The sequence below is a fragment of the Anarrhichthys ocellatus genome, unplaced genomic scaffold (assembly GCF_004355925.1).
Source record: "Anarrhichthys ocellatus isolate YVR2014 unplaced genomic scaffold, GSC_Weel_1.0 scaffold60, whole genome shotgun sequence".
NCBI lineage: Eukaryota > Metazoa > Chordata > Actinopteri > Perciformes > Anarhichadidae > Anarrhichthys > Anarrhichthys ocellatus.
Genome location: NW_022280090.1, coordinates 1,975,778 through 1,990,479, shown reverse-complemented (window position 1 = coordinate 1,990,479; position 14,702 = coordinate 1,975,778). Strand labels below are relative to the sequence as shown.

Below are 14,702 nucleotides of genomic sequence, written 5' to 3'. Positions count from 1 at the left end.
TCTAAGCCCGCCCACTTTTTAGCGGTCCAATCAAAGATTTGCTCAAATATTCCGTTTCCGTTTAGTATTCATAGCAGGTGTCAGTGATGGGAAGCTTGAAATGCATCAGCAAATCTGGTGCCCCACAATTTTTGGCTTCTCAATGTGGCGAATACAATCGAGCAGAGTGTGCCATCGTGACCATTTTCCCACGCTTCCCCGCTGCAGCCAGAGCAATCTAATTAATGCTGGCAGAGCAGTTGCTGTTTGGGAAGTTTTTGCTTCTCCCAAGCTGAGAGCAGGGATCTGTCCAGGGCACGACTCCAGATATCTATTTTGCTAAATTACTAGTGATGACTTTGTCAGGACACAGTATTTGCACTGGATATCGGGGGGGGGGGGGGGGGATTGAAAAGAGGAGGGGAAAGTGTTCGTTGACAGTGCTGATAGTGGTGTGCGGAGGAGTTTGGGAGGTGAATGTATAAATAGTGGGGGGAGTCTGGATGGGAGGGGGGGGGTTCTTGCCTCTGGCTCTGGTTGCACAGAGTCACTTGAAGCCGTGTTTTTCTTCTTCTGGGCTCCTCGCTGCAAGATAAGTCCTCCCTATCTTTTTTTTCACCCTGTGCAACAGACCGTTATTTGTTCTCTCTCATTCTCCAGAGCCCACAGGATCACTCCTGTCCAGATTCCGCACGCTGATACAAATCAAACAAATGATTGCATGCAAATAAGGGTGAGCGTGGAGGAGAGGAGCTAAAGACTATATTTAGCTCCTGTCACATTCACACGATTTGATTCATACAGGGGATAAATCCTTGGTGCCTAGCAGCTAGCAGTCCTGCTTTTCTTCTCCGAGGAGGACATTGTTTTATCTGGACATCCACCGAGGCGAGTAATGACTGAATGAAGTCATATTGAAAATCCACAGCGACACTTTAATTGTTTGGGAATGGGAGCAATGCCACCTTAATTGGAATTGCATCGGAGATTGGTTGGAGGGCTCCTGCTGTCTTCGTTTTCTCTGCATTGGCTTTGACAGGCTTACACAAAGGCCGATATAAATGCGGTGCACAGGAAATCAAGCCTCTATTGAGGCAGACACTGCCCTGGGAAGCTCGATATGATTGGTGGACCTTTTCTTTATTTTTTTTTTGATGACATGCTTGAGGTTGCTTTCTTGTTTGTTAGGGCGAAACCCAAACAAACAAGTCCCTCTTCAAAAAAGACAGGCATCTACAGGCGTTGAAACTTCCGTCCAAATCAAGCCGCTGAAAGATCCCGGCTTTAACAGCTTTAACAGCTGTGTTTGTGCTTATTTGTTGGTACTGAGAACAGGGTCCTCAACTTCAGTGCGACCTTAGAAATGTTAATGTCAAATGTCAGTTCAATTAGAGGAAAATAATACATTTTTCTTCATTTTTCATCATGAACTGACTCCAGCAATAGATCAGTCACTTGATCTCGTAAAAAAACCCGAAAAAAACCTCATTGATAAACAACTCGGAGCCTTTTCGGACACGTACGAGAACCTCTCTGTTCTCCGCTGATGAAAAGATCGCAGACTTATAAGAATTGTTTGATGTTCCGGAGATGACATTGTGAATCCATTACATAATGTGTTTAAAATTCTAAGTGATATTCAAAAAAAAAAAAAAAAGGTGAGGGAGGGAGGACTACAAACGACTGAAAGGTCTGAAAGGAGAATTGATTTGAACTTTTCTGAAATCTAAATTGCTGACAGGTAGAGGATGTTTAACCAAAGACACATTATCCTCTGGCCTATATAATTTGATTAAGACAGAGATCGTATAGCACGGATGATCTAAGGGAGGCTGGCCCGGTTCTGCTCTCTGCTCTTCCCATCTCTTTTCTTCCCCCTGTTTCAGCAGAATGGTTTATTACCTGTGTCATTATGATTCAGTCCATTGGTACAGCTTAACATGGGGTCCTGACCTTTTCCAACCACGTTTTTTTTTTTGTCTCCCTACAGGTGGCTAGTGGAGAAGGTTCGCATGGGCAGATAGAGATATTTTCCCTCAACAGACCCATGCCAAGGACTGTTAAGAGCCTGCAGGTAGGCTCTGCTGTCCGCTGTCTGGAATACGTGCCAGAGCCTCCTCCGGCTGAGGAAGTGGAGGTTGGAGTTCACAAGGCCCCCTCGGGGATCGGCGCCAACATTTGTGTTGGCTTAGACGACGGGCGGTGAGAGACTGATCACACAAAGCATGCAGACACATGAGAAACAAGCTTTTTTTTGTGGTGAATGAGGTCAAAATATGAAATTAGATTTTATTGGAAAATAAAAATAAAAAAGCACCACTTAGATAAAAGCATAGAACACAATTTGTTCTCAGCATACTCCACATCCTCTGTTGTAAAGCATGTCCTGTGTTATCCTTTGTTACAGTCCACTGATATTTCTAACAGTATAGATTTACTTGTCAATATTTCATCAAAGCAAGAAATCAGAGTTGATAGCACAACACAGCATCAATACTGCTACTGCTGCTCAGATCACAGTTTCATTTTCAGATCCAATAAACCCTGTGATCCCCTCCGTAGTGAACAGAGGGCAGCTTTACTCTCAGGCTTCGTCATAGTTCGTCACTGTGAATAAATTGCTTGTTTCTTTTTTTCAAACAAAGAATATTGTTGGATTTGAGATTCAGCCATTGTATCATTTCTCTAACTTTCCTTTACAGCAGTGTTTAGTCATTTGTATAAGAGCTGAAAGTCAGCAATTTTTTTTATGCCGACTCATCCTCTTTCAATATAAGTGTCTGTCCAGGGAAAAAGAAAAAAGACAGTCAAATAAAAACAAACATACGATTTCATCAATTTAGCGCACTCGGAAGACTGTCATCTCCAATGCTACTTAACATTTTCCTTCTCAGACAGAGGAACCAAAAGCGATGTGCATTCATCATTCTGAAGAAGACAATAAGATGCAGCAAAGTTCAGGTGGCATTTCGAACATGAGAAAGACAGAGTGGCTGCACATACACAATGCGTTGCTCCAAAGTGCGCTGTTAAATCAAGCCGCATGAAAACGAGGCACTCTGTCATTTCAAATGACACCCATTTATCACGTCGGCTCGTGCTGCTTTTTGTTCTTCCAGCGTACTGGTGTACGGCAGTGTGGACACTGCAGCACAATGCCTGTTGACCCTCCGTAACCCAGAGGGCTGCCCCGTGCTTTGCCTGAAGCACTCCGCTCGCTTCCTGTTTGCGGGCCTGCGGAACGGGTCCTTGATGGTTTATGGAAGAAGCAACAACGGTAAGGAGCAGGTGATCTGTGATCTGAGCAGGTTGCCTGTTGCAATTCTCTATGTGTGGTCTGTTGGGGAAGTGAGGACGTGTGATTGTCACTGGTACTTTTGTTATGTTATATGGTAAGATATGATGCGAAACAGGATGAGGCCCGTCATTGTTATTGTTGCAATAACAATTAGAAAAACAGGGTGTATTCATTTAACAGGAAATCATATTTCCTATGGTTGGTTACTTATTGATCCCCTAGCTTTTGTTTCTGAAATGGACTTTACATATTTTTTTTTTATTGTTTATTTATAATGAGCCTTGGACAAAAAATATGTTTTTCCCTACAGTGAAATAATAAGTACAAATGAGTTTTACTGTTTCCATGCATTATACATTCAGGATACAGCTCTGCAGTAAACATCTGTTGCGCTGTTGTGCTCAAATCAAAATCGTTTTTAATAATTCTGCCATAAAGATATTAGCATTATGTGTCATTTGGGACACATTTCCCAGTAAATATATTTTCATAATGAGAGTATTTGTACAATGATATTCATGTTACACTCCCTTTCAAACGACTGCCTGAGAATCACTTCACCCTTTACGCTTTCCTCCCCGCGCCCACTGATTTTCAGCCCTCCTCTCAGTATGAAAATAACACTTCACCATGTGGTAGATGGCATGGCATGTTTAGTCAGGCATTGCACAAGGCCGGGGGGGGGGGCGCTTAACACCACCTCAGCAGTAGTTTGTGGTCTTCACAGCCAGCGGGAGTACAATAGCTCTATCACCAGTTTCTTCTTACCTGGCCTCAGTATGTCAGCGTGCCTGCCTTCCTCCTCTCTCCTCCCAAGCAGAAAGGATGATTAATTACACCAAGCTGCTGTGTGCCGATTAAATATTACCATTCATTGCTTTGTATAAAGAAAAGGACGGCTAAAGAGCTCTGGAGGGGGCCGGCGAATGTTTGTGGATTCGGCACATCTGTTAAAGATGTCTGCCCTTGACTGGCGCTGCTACTGTCTTAAAAACAAGTCTGAAGCAGCCGAGAAATGCCAAGGCTTCGGTTGAGACTCGTATCTAAAGGCGAATACATGCAACACATTGTTGCTTCGTGATTAATGTGCTCCAGCTTTCGTTACCGAGATATGCGCATCAGGCATCGTGTCAACAAAGACAATGTTTTGCAGGACGAGGCCGGAGGAGTTTTTGTTACGAACCCCCGCTGTGGTAAAGAGGGAGAAGTGCCGGCATTGGTCTTGCTTAGCGCGAGGGACCGGAGGGGCATTTACAGGAGTGAATTTTGAAAAGGTGGAAAAATGACCTTTTGTAACATGCCAAGCAATTAACCTGAGGAAGTCAGAAGGCATTGTAAAGCTACTCCGCTATGAAAGGCAGAAATAAACAACTCAAAATGTTAATTAAATGGCTGGGTGCACTCTGTTCTCTAATTTTGCTTCATTAATGCATGGCAAAGGAAATGCTTATGTAATTCACTTTATAATGTGCTTCTGTGGGAGCTGCTACGTGATTAAAACTCAAAGGAAAAGGGTCTGCTTCGTTTTCACGCCGATGAAGCAAAAAGAGAGAGAGAGAGAGGACCTGAGTGGAACGTAGATTAAAGTGTGCACCAGACTCGTTGGCACGTGGGTGGCAAAGGTACCAACATTGCGCCGCACAGCGTGTGGAGCGATTCAAATGGCAGTCGCAGTCTTTATTTGGCCGACCTGTTGTTCGTACTCTCTCACGAACAAGCCTCCACTGTGAGCCCTCTCCATTAATGCTTCAGTATTTGCTCAACGGCATTAAGTAACTTCCAGAGAATGTTGAAGGTAAACACCAAGCTAACTTGCTGTGATTCAAGGGGGAAGAATTGAATGTAATCGCTTCGCTCAATGTGACTGAACACATGCCCCACTTCTATTTCAACACAGAGTTTGCTAATATAACTTGTAGGCCAGCGGTGATGCCCGAGCGGTGCAGAATAACAAGTTTGCATTTTTGCACTTTCGGTTCCCTCGTCGAAGGGTTTTTGGATGCCTGAAATAAGCTCTGTGGTTAAGCTTAAGAGATTTGAACGTGTTGTTCTGAGATGTTAAAATTCATCAGTAAACTCCCTTCTTGTGAATTTTGAAGCTTGTAGGTGTCTTAAAAAAGGCACTTTGGCTAAATGAGACCACGAAACATCATTACTCCGACTAGTCTACAGCCTAATGTTAGCTTTTTACTGCTGCCGAGAACATTCACGTTTCAAAAATGATAATAGTTCCTTCACACCCTTGTGATATCTCGGCTGTAGTTTTGAGCAGTGCATTTGTTTGTTGTTCATTATATATATTTGTTTTTTATTTATTTATTTTTTCCCCAGATGATTTTTGGGACCCGGACTCCTGCAGATGTGTAAAACTGGGCTCAGAACCACTGCGGACACTGTTGGTGTTAGATGACTCAGTGTGGGCAAGCTGCGGGAACTCTGTCACAGTCACGGACATCTCCAGCCTCAGCACTCAGGTAAATGACTAGATCATTAATGGGCACATCATGAAAAAAAATACAAACTGCATCCATCTGAGCAAATTGTCATCAATTTAAATTTTTTATATTTAAATGGATATTTCTCCTTTAAGGCGAAGCAACAACAATAACTGATAAATATAGAGATGCTGTCGTTCCAACAATTCCACATGATGTAATGCACTTTGACTTTTTCTAAACATGACTCATTCACCTTCAAGAAATACTTCGCCCCCAAAATGATCATTTATAAATATATTACCTTAAATTTGTAAAAAAAAAAAAGAAAAAACATTATTTTTCTCACATGCCTTCAAGGTGAATGAAGAATACAAAAACGGAGAACATTCTTGTTGAATTAAAGTGAATGGGTGACGCGTTTAACAACAGCAAAACTATATTAAATCATCCCATTACAAATTGGTTTACTCCAGTTGTATCCATCAGACTTATACCCAAACACATGCACATTTGCTGAAACCCTAAACAGGCGCGCTACGCGTACTGCTGTGATAAAGCAATTCTACAACTCTTGTTTGAAATAATTGTCTTCCCGGATAAAGAGAGTGCTTCAAGGAAATGTGTTATACTTCTTCCATTGCTACTTCAAGGTCAAATCCGTCCACCTCTCCAGCTGCTGAATATTGTAAGTCTTCACTAAAACATGTTCTGAAGACCTAAATGGATGAGTTCACAAGTGAAACTGCGAGACACGGTGCTTTATTTATGTGTTTTGTTGTTTTCTGCGGCATTTGAGGGAAAAAAAATCCTCTCCTTTTCATTTTCTGAAAAGATTTATGCACACAGCCTTAGAGAGCCGGCTTTGTAATCTGTGATGCCACGAAGATTTACTGCCTGGAGCTGCTGCATGGACAACGAATCAAACTCTTTTTAGATTCACACAATGTTTGTTGGAGCTCTCGCACACAAATAAGCTTCATCTAGCCGTAGCGCTGTGAGTTATGCTATGCTCGCCATTATCTCCACAAAATCAGCCCGGGTGTTGTCTGTGTCATGCTTTCCATTTTTGTGTAGTCATTCTCCAAGGTGTTCATCTGCGGGGTGTGTCATTCAAGGTGTACAGGGGGGTGGGGGGGGGGGGGATTGCCTGCCGGCTGTGGTAGACAATAGTGAATGACGGACAAACTCTCCTTGGGTAATGTTGGTATGGTATTCAGATAGCGAACGGCAAACCATTAGCATTTAATTATAGCTCCCAGATGTGATTGTGCGTCGCTGTGTTAATGGGTAGCAGAGCTTTTTGTTGAGAAAAAGGAGCATGTGTGCTCAGCAAACCTTCCCTGGATAAAAACAAGGAGACGACATAGAAAAATATCAACCAGACAAACTAAAACACTAACAATAAAGAAAATGAATGTGTCTCATTGCTCACTTCATATACATTTGTTTTCCATATTCAATGTCAATGAATCGGGGCAAAGTAAAAAAGAAAATTGCATGTTCTTCTTTTAAAAGTTGCAACAAATTAGAAGAAAGCAGCTGACAAATCTGGACAACCAGGACAGAGACAGCGACTAATCCAATCTGCCTTCGAGATCCTTGAAATCAGGAGTGAGCCGAGCTAGGGATGTCTCCTTTTATTCCTTCACCTCTTCTCCATAGCCCGGTCCTCCTGAGACACGAGCTTGATCAGCTGAATGGCCACGCAGTGGAGGCACAGTTCTGGTTCACTGTATCTCCCACAGAGCTTAACAGGTCAGCGGCAACTTCTTCGCTAACCTTGTCTTCCTCACTAATATGCACTCAAGAGGGCTGACTGACTTCACAGGGGCTGCGGTGCATATCCAGGATCTGGAGAAGCAGAGCTTGTCACCTGTTGTAGCAGAAATGAAGGGAAGCAAGGCTAGAGGGTCGTGGACTCGTATTCACTTCACTTTTTTTTTCTCCGTTGTTTTCCCCTGCGGATGGTTCCACCACTTTGTCAAATTTACTGCACTTTTGAATTATTTATCCGTGACACTGTAGCCTGTCTCGTTTGACGCTGCCGGTCGATTGATTCTCTTTTTACAGCTTCACAGTCAATGCTTTGATGACACAGTGTTATTTAAATATAACCTCTCCAGTCTGTTTTGGGTAAACATGGCTGTAACACTAACTGTGTGGTGGAAATCGCCTGCAACAGAAACCCAAAGTATCATCGCTGAAAAATGTGTGCGTGTGTACTCTAAGCTTTGTTCTCTTTGATTATTTACTTCACCCGGGGGGGGGGGGGGGGGGGGGGTCATGACAACCATAGTGCTGCAGACAAAACTTCAGCAAAAGAATCATTGCAAAAAGAGATAGACAAAGATAGATATGCACACAACGACAATGCTAACATGCCGATGCGTGGTTGGTTTAACGTTTACCATGTTCACCATGTTAGCATGCCAACGTTTGCTAATCAGCAGTAAACCCAAAGTATCGCTGAGCCTGATGGGAATTGAATTCGTTTTGCAGGTATTTGGTTTTTGAAGAGAAATGGTGGACAAAACAACTTTTATCTGATGATGGTGCTCAATGAAAAGTCAAAGTATCACCAAATTTATTACAATTAATTCCAAAATTACAGCACTGATCCAACAGTTGCTGCGATTTTCACTCTGAAACCAAACTGTCGACCTGTTGGAAGCAGTAGTAATTAGGATACATCACCTGGGAACCATGAATGTCTGTTCCAAGCGTCGTACCAATCCATCATGTTGGGATATTCTCATTCAAGAAGAAGTCAAGGGGGTCACCATAGTCATTAGCTTTTCATCATCTGTGTGACCATGAATGTCTGTACTAATTTTCATGGCAATCAAGTTATTACTTATCAAAATATTTTACCCAAAGCGGTGGACTGACATCGTCATCCCTACAGCCGACTTCTTGTGAAGCTAAACAGGTAATTCAGGGGGGGGGGGGTCCTGTCACTGCTGAGACCCAGCCCCGATTCCTGCTATTGGTAGCTCTAATTTGGCCCACTGGTGCAGTAAGAGAGCTAGATGTGGTGCAGCAAGTCCGTCAGTCTGCCAGAGGCCCCCCGACAGTACTGCAACAAAAAACATCCCCCGCAAACCCCAATTGCAATTACTAAATGCATGCTCCGAGCTCAGCTCACCGACAGACGACCCTGTTGACAGTAAACTGTGGCCATCAGTGTCCTCGAGCAAGAGGACACCACTTTTTGAATGTGAAAATCAATTTAAACTGATTAATGTCTAAAATAATAAATAAAATAAATCTGGGTACATCAGCCAAATTGCAAAATGACAAACTGTGCTCGGTAACAGCAGGAATCATGGCACACAAAGGGAATTTGAAACATTGTCCTGGAATTTGAAACAATTTAATTGGGAAGAAAATGAGCAAAACCTTCAACAAATCAAATATTTTTATTTATTTTGAAGACAGTCACACAGCAGGGGTGAATCTAATGATGCAGTGTATTGTTTGTATGATTTTACATGCTTTTACACATCATTTTGTTCAAAACTACCAGCATTTTATCATGATTTTCGGCACATCTCAGCTTTGTTTGTGAGTTTGAAATAGCCAATCTCCTTCCCAAACTGTACACACTCTGTGGAAGTCTGGCTCTTAACCAAACCTTAACAAAGTGGGACGTGCATGGACATACAGGCTTTGATCAATACTGACTGGCAGGCCTTGTTCCTTCCTCTTCCCATTACTATTTCTTTTTTCTACCTGCTCTGTCCTATCACTAACATGTCCCCTCACCTCCCTCGCCATAGCCCAGAGTGATGTGGACGTAGCGCACAGGAAAGGACAAAGACACCTTGTCACCTGGTATAATGAAGGACTAATGAGCTGTTCAGACCAGCTGTAGTGTTTGCAACTTCAGGTCCGCTGTTATTTCCCGCTGCTGGTGGAGGGATGCTGCGGTTAGTGGGACACTGCCGAGTTTAGTGTAAAGGCCACATTACTACTGTCAAGCTTCACTGACCACCTCATCTCTGCAAGCAATGCTGCATTCAGCAGACTAATACAAGGTTGTTGGTCGAGGGCAACAGTTGTGGCTTGTATTTATCTCGCGTTTGACACAGAGCTTTTTTCAATTTTGTTCAGTCTCTATCCGTGGTACAATATCTGGAGGATTCTAGTTTGCAATATTGACTTGAGTGTGAACTGATATTCATTTAAAAGCACATTTTTCCCTTAAATTGTTAAATCAATGATTTAAATACATTTCCAGGCACTTTTTATGAGATTTATGTGTATTCCAGTCAAATAACAGTATGTATATACATTTGCCTTCCAAGATGGCATCTACCAATTGCAGCATGTCAGCCATTGATAACCTGTGAGTCTCTTTCGGAGCCACCACGCTTGGTAATAGCTAATGTGATAATCACGCAGCATATACAGCACACTGTGACTGTGTTTTTCTTCACAGACTTGTCAACGTATTTGAAATTGCAATGGGTTATTGGAGGAGAAATGTGCCTCTTTATTATGGATATTGAAATTTTTTGATGGCTGCACTTGAAAAACGAAGAGATGCATTGCATATCCTTTCCCAGGCGGAGCAGGCTCCCACTGCTGAGGAGTCAATTAAAAGAGAAAACACATCAAAGCCTTGCCTCCTTTTCCCTAATTTTAAACAAAGGAGGACCCACTGGCAAGGGCACACAAACAGGTGGTAATCCCTGTCCGCCAGTGCACTTGGGTTTGTGGTGGTGGGGGGGGGGTTGCATTCTCATCTTCACTCATTCACTCTCACTGACTAATTGGCCAGCCTTGTGCAACTCATGCACTGACAGTGATACGGGTTCCAAGACAATGCCCAAACCAGCCCTTGTCACGCCTCGGACCGCAGGGGGTGCATGTGTTGCCATGATAAGGCTCATTGCATTTATTTCAAGCTACTCATTAAGACTGTGTGCCTGAAACTCTTTTTTTCCCCCATTGTGCTCTTAAAACGACAGAAGCCGGGGGAATGGTGCAAAAACACGCCCCGTGTGTCAGGGACTCGGTAAATCACAAATTTAGGAAGCGCAGTTAGACTTTATTCACAGAAGAGCAAGTGTAGAGCACGTTCACGCCAAACTTGTTTAGTCCTGCTCAACCGAACCCTGGAGTCTTTACCCCCTCGGTGCATTTACTTTGCTTTCGTGTGAGCTCCAGACTCAAAAACTCTGGTGCGGACCAAACAACTGCTCTCTGGTGGTTTCGGACCGCTGTCGAGTGAACACCATTCAAACCAATCCAGGGAGCCGTTTATGTGTCATTGAGCCTGTAGCCTATTAGCGCGTTTGCTACCACTGAATTTGATAAATGCAGTGTTTATCAGACCACGAATGAGACAATAATTAGCTAGCTCCCTTACTTCCCGCTGCTAGGAAACTAGTTTGTCGGGGGGGGGGGCAAACTGGCACAAATGTCTACTTGGACTCGAGGATGAACTTATTCGATTTCTGTGGTCAAAGTCACTATGACCTCATGAAACACAATTTGGGCAATAACTCAAGAATGTTTATGCTAATTATGACAATTCCCCACAAATGTCTAATGACAATTCGACATTTGGACAGGCATGGATAAAAACTGCAAAGTGACATCAACAAGGTGGTCATTCTAGTCAGCCTCCCCACCCAACCTATGTGTAGAGGTGTGTATAATGTACCTGATGTCTTTCATGTAGTCATGTCATGTGTATACTTTATTTATGTGAGGCTCTTTGCAGACTGTGGCAACACCTTTTCATGGAAAAGGACAATAAAGAATCTATCTATGTGTGTTTTCATAAACTAACAGTGTCCTGTAATCCCATGTGGGATGGACCAGAGGTTCAGCATGAAGTAGAAATAATGAAAAGAATGAACTTAACTACAACAGTATTATTGTTTCCATTACAGACGTTTGAGGTCCACCCAGACCCAATGATCAGCGTCGCACACATGGCATGTGCCGGCGGAGGGGTGTGGATGGCATTCTCTGAGGGTTCCTCCATCCGTCTCTTTCATACCGAAACACTGGAGCTTCTGCAGGAAATCAACATCTCGACACGCTCAACGCTGCTGAACACTGGTACACACACATACACATCACACTTGGTCTTGACCTCAATAGAGTTCAGCCTCTATCCTGCAGAGCAGCTGAAACACTTTTGTGTAAAAACCAAAAAAACAACCTACAATCTTGACAATTTATTCTTTCAAAATGGCACAATGCTATTTCGTGTAGTTTCATTTGTGTCTTTGTTGTATTGGAGCAATCAGAGGGCACCAATTTAATCCTGAAAAAGCTCCCCTATACCCAGAATGGTATTCTTGTCTTGTGCACGTCCCTCCTTGGGCCTTGCACACCAGGGACTGACCTGAATAAATATCCATCTCAGGCCTTCACAAAGCCATAATAGAGCCATGGGTGGAGAGATATGAATAAAAAAAGAAATAAAGTAATTTAGATGCGGTAAAATGGCAGCCTTAAAGATTTTCATACAAGTGGTTTCCATGGAAACGCTCTTGTCTTTCTTTAAACATGCCCATGTTACCTCTTTTTCTCTGCATGTACCTCCCCACTCATCCCCACCTTTTTTACTTCATATTTTTCTTTCTTTTTCTCCCATTTTGTCCCTCTCCCTTCCTGTTTTATCTCATCCGCTCTGCTTTAAAATCCCCCCTCCCCCCGTTTCACTTCTCTCTGCAGTCCGTTTAGGATGCCAGTGATAGCCCATTACTTCCTGTGTGGCTTCCTTCATGATGAATGAAATATTTATCAGCCAGTGTGGGTGCTTTCCCTTTTTTTTTGAGCTAAGAACTATGGTAAACAAATTAGATAGCAATGAAGCAAACCTAAAACTATGTGAGTGGTGAAGAAGAAAAGCCCACAATTTGTCAACGAGCAAGTCCATCAATTATAGTGAAGTGAGTAAAAAAATCGTAATCAGCAAAAATCAGTCTCGGCAGGTCAGACAGTAGGAAATGGGTATCGGCCAAGTGGATCTCTAGTATAGACGCATCTGGATTTAGACCATTTTGTTCCTTTCATTGAGTCATACCAGAATGTGATTGAAGTATTTAGAGCAATACTCAAAGCTGTGGTACCACTTCATCTCATAGGGGAAAGAAAACACAAAAAAAACTAGGTTTTCTCTTGTGAGTTGAGTTAAGAGCAAAGAATAAAAGAAACAGCAATGTGTTTTATACACCAACCTTTTCTCTTTTCCATCAAAGTACTTTTAAAGGAGAGCAGCCTCCTATGGCAGTGGTACCTGGAGAGAACCGGTGACCCAGAGGTCATTTTCACCCAGCACCAGCGCTTCCTCTTGAAATATGCAGCGGATTTGAGAGAGGGTGGCAGCCTCGAGGCTTGGCCCAGAGGGAAGCTACGGGGCGGAAAGAAAAGGAGTTGCTCGGCTCATGTCTTCAGGGTCCACAAAAGGAAGAGGATCTTTGACTTAAGTTGTGATTTGTTGAGCTCACAAGAGAAAAGAGGATCCCCCCCCCCCTACACTCGACAACCACCGATACTGCACATGAAATACTGATGGTTTCTTTCCATCAATGAGTCTCTGCTCCCCTAGGTTTCTCCTTGACTTATGCTAGGACATGCAGTAATGATATACCCCTTAATCCTTTCCCTTTAATGTGATTTATACTCAACAGGGAATCCCAGTTGCAGTAAACAACAGAGAAGTTTCTGAGGCAGAGGAAACTGCTGATCTCTTCTCTGCTAATGCCTTTAACAGTTCTATCCTGAGGGTGAAAAAATAATACTCCAAAATAAAGTCCTCAGTGACATATCACAGGGAAACATTTATCTTTGGAGACATCTGCTTTTTAAAGGCAAGACACCGTCTTCCACGATAAACCCACTGCACACTGAAGAGTGTGTGCGCGTTACTGCAGAAAACGGAGGTGCATTATTGCTCGAGGTTAAACTATAACTCCTTAATCTCAAGTGCCTTTTGTCATTATCCCTCTTTATCACTGTTCTTAAAGACAATGCCTGGCGCCCCACATCTTCCGACTAAACTTCATGGTAACCAGAGAGCGGGTGCTCATGAGCGTCACTCTCTAACCACAGTACAAATAGACTCTCCGGCGGTGCGAGCAGGTGGCAGACAGTTCCGAGATAAAGACAGGTTTTTCGATGACGCCTAACCCACGGCTGTGACCCTCCGAGGTCTCCACCTGAAGGCGTCTGCGCTCTGTTTGCCGAATGTGCTCCGCTGCTCTGCTTCCACTTTCTTCTTCTACGCACAGCATCAAGTTTCCTACTTTGGATGAGTCATCTCCACACTGTGTGAGGGATTAATTGATGACACCTATGAGCCACTTCTGCAAATCATCATAATCTGAGCATGACGCAGAACAAACATGTAAATACAGCTACCCATGTAAATGAGCATTGTCGGTCTCAGTAGCGATCACAGGAGCGCTGGTGTAATTCAATTATGGTTGACGTGGATAATATGGTAAATGGTTCTGTAGATAACTGGGCCACAATGGGAGCCAAGAGCTGATGGACCATGGAAGGAATGCAAAAATAAATCTGCACCAAACAATGTTTTTCACCCCTTTGTTAAGTGGAAACAAAGGATGCGCATGTATAATAAGAGCGTGCATTTATCCTTTCCCCACAACTAATGCAGTGCCACAAAAAACTGTTGTGCACAAAACACAAAGCTTACGTCATGCTCTATCATGGGACAAAAAATGTACCATTGTCCCCCGGAAAGTTCACCACCCGCTGTAACAGAAAAGAAAATCAAAGGAATTACAAATGATTTACTTCATTTGTCACATTAACAGAGAACTTCAATAAGAACCAAAACCAATCTCATCAGATTAGAGCTATGATCGGACCCAAAAAATGAGGCCTGTCCCTTTATGAACCTGCATACATATATACATACATACATACATATATACATATACATATATACACATATACACACACATATATATATACACATATATACACACACATATATA

At 42.9% G+C, this 14,702-nt stretch overlaps 1 protein-coding gene across 3 annotated transcripts in view; it reads left to right on the top strand.

The window, feature by feature from the left end:
* Positions 1-14,702, top strand: part of arhgef10la (Rho guanine nucleotide exchange factor (GEF) 10-like a) — a 162,370-nt gene that overhangs the window by 132,385 nt on the left and 15,283 nt on the right. For all 3 annotated transcript variants that reach the window (XM_031871749.1, XM_031871750.1, XM_031871748.1), the window contains 4 exons: positions 1,970-2,181; positions 3,099-3,256; positions 5,609-5,751; positions 11,619-11,790. In XM_031871749.1, coding sequence (XP_031727609.1) covers positions 1,970-2,181; positions 3,099-3,256; positions 5,609-5,751; positions 11,619-11,790 — 685 coding nt within the window. The remainder of the gene's footprint in view (positions 1-1,969; positions 2,182-3,098; positions 3,257-5,608; positions 5,752-11,618; positions 11,791-14,702) is intronic.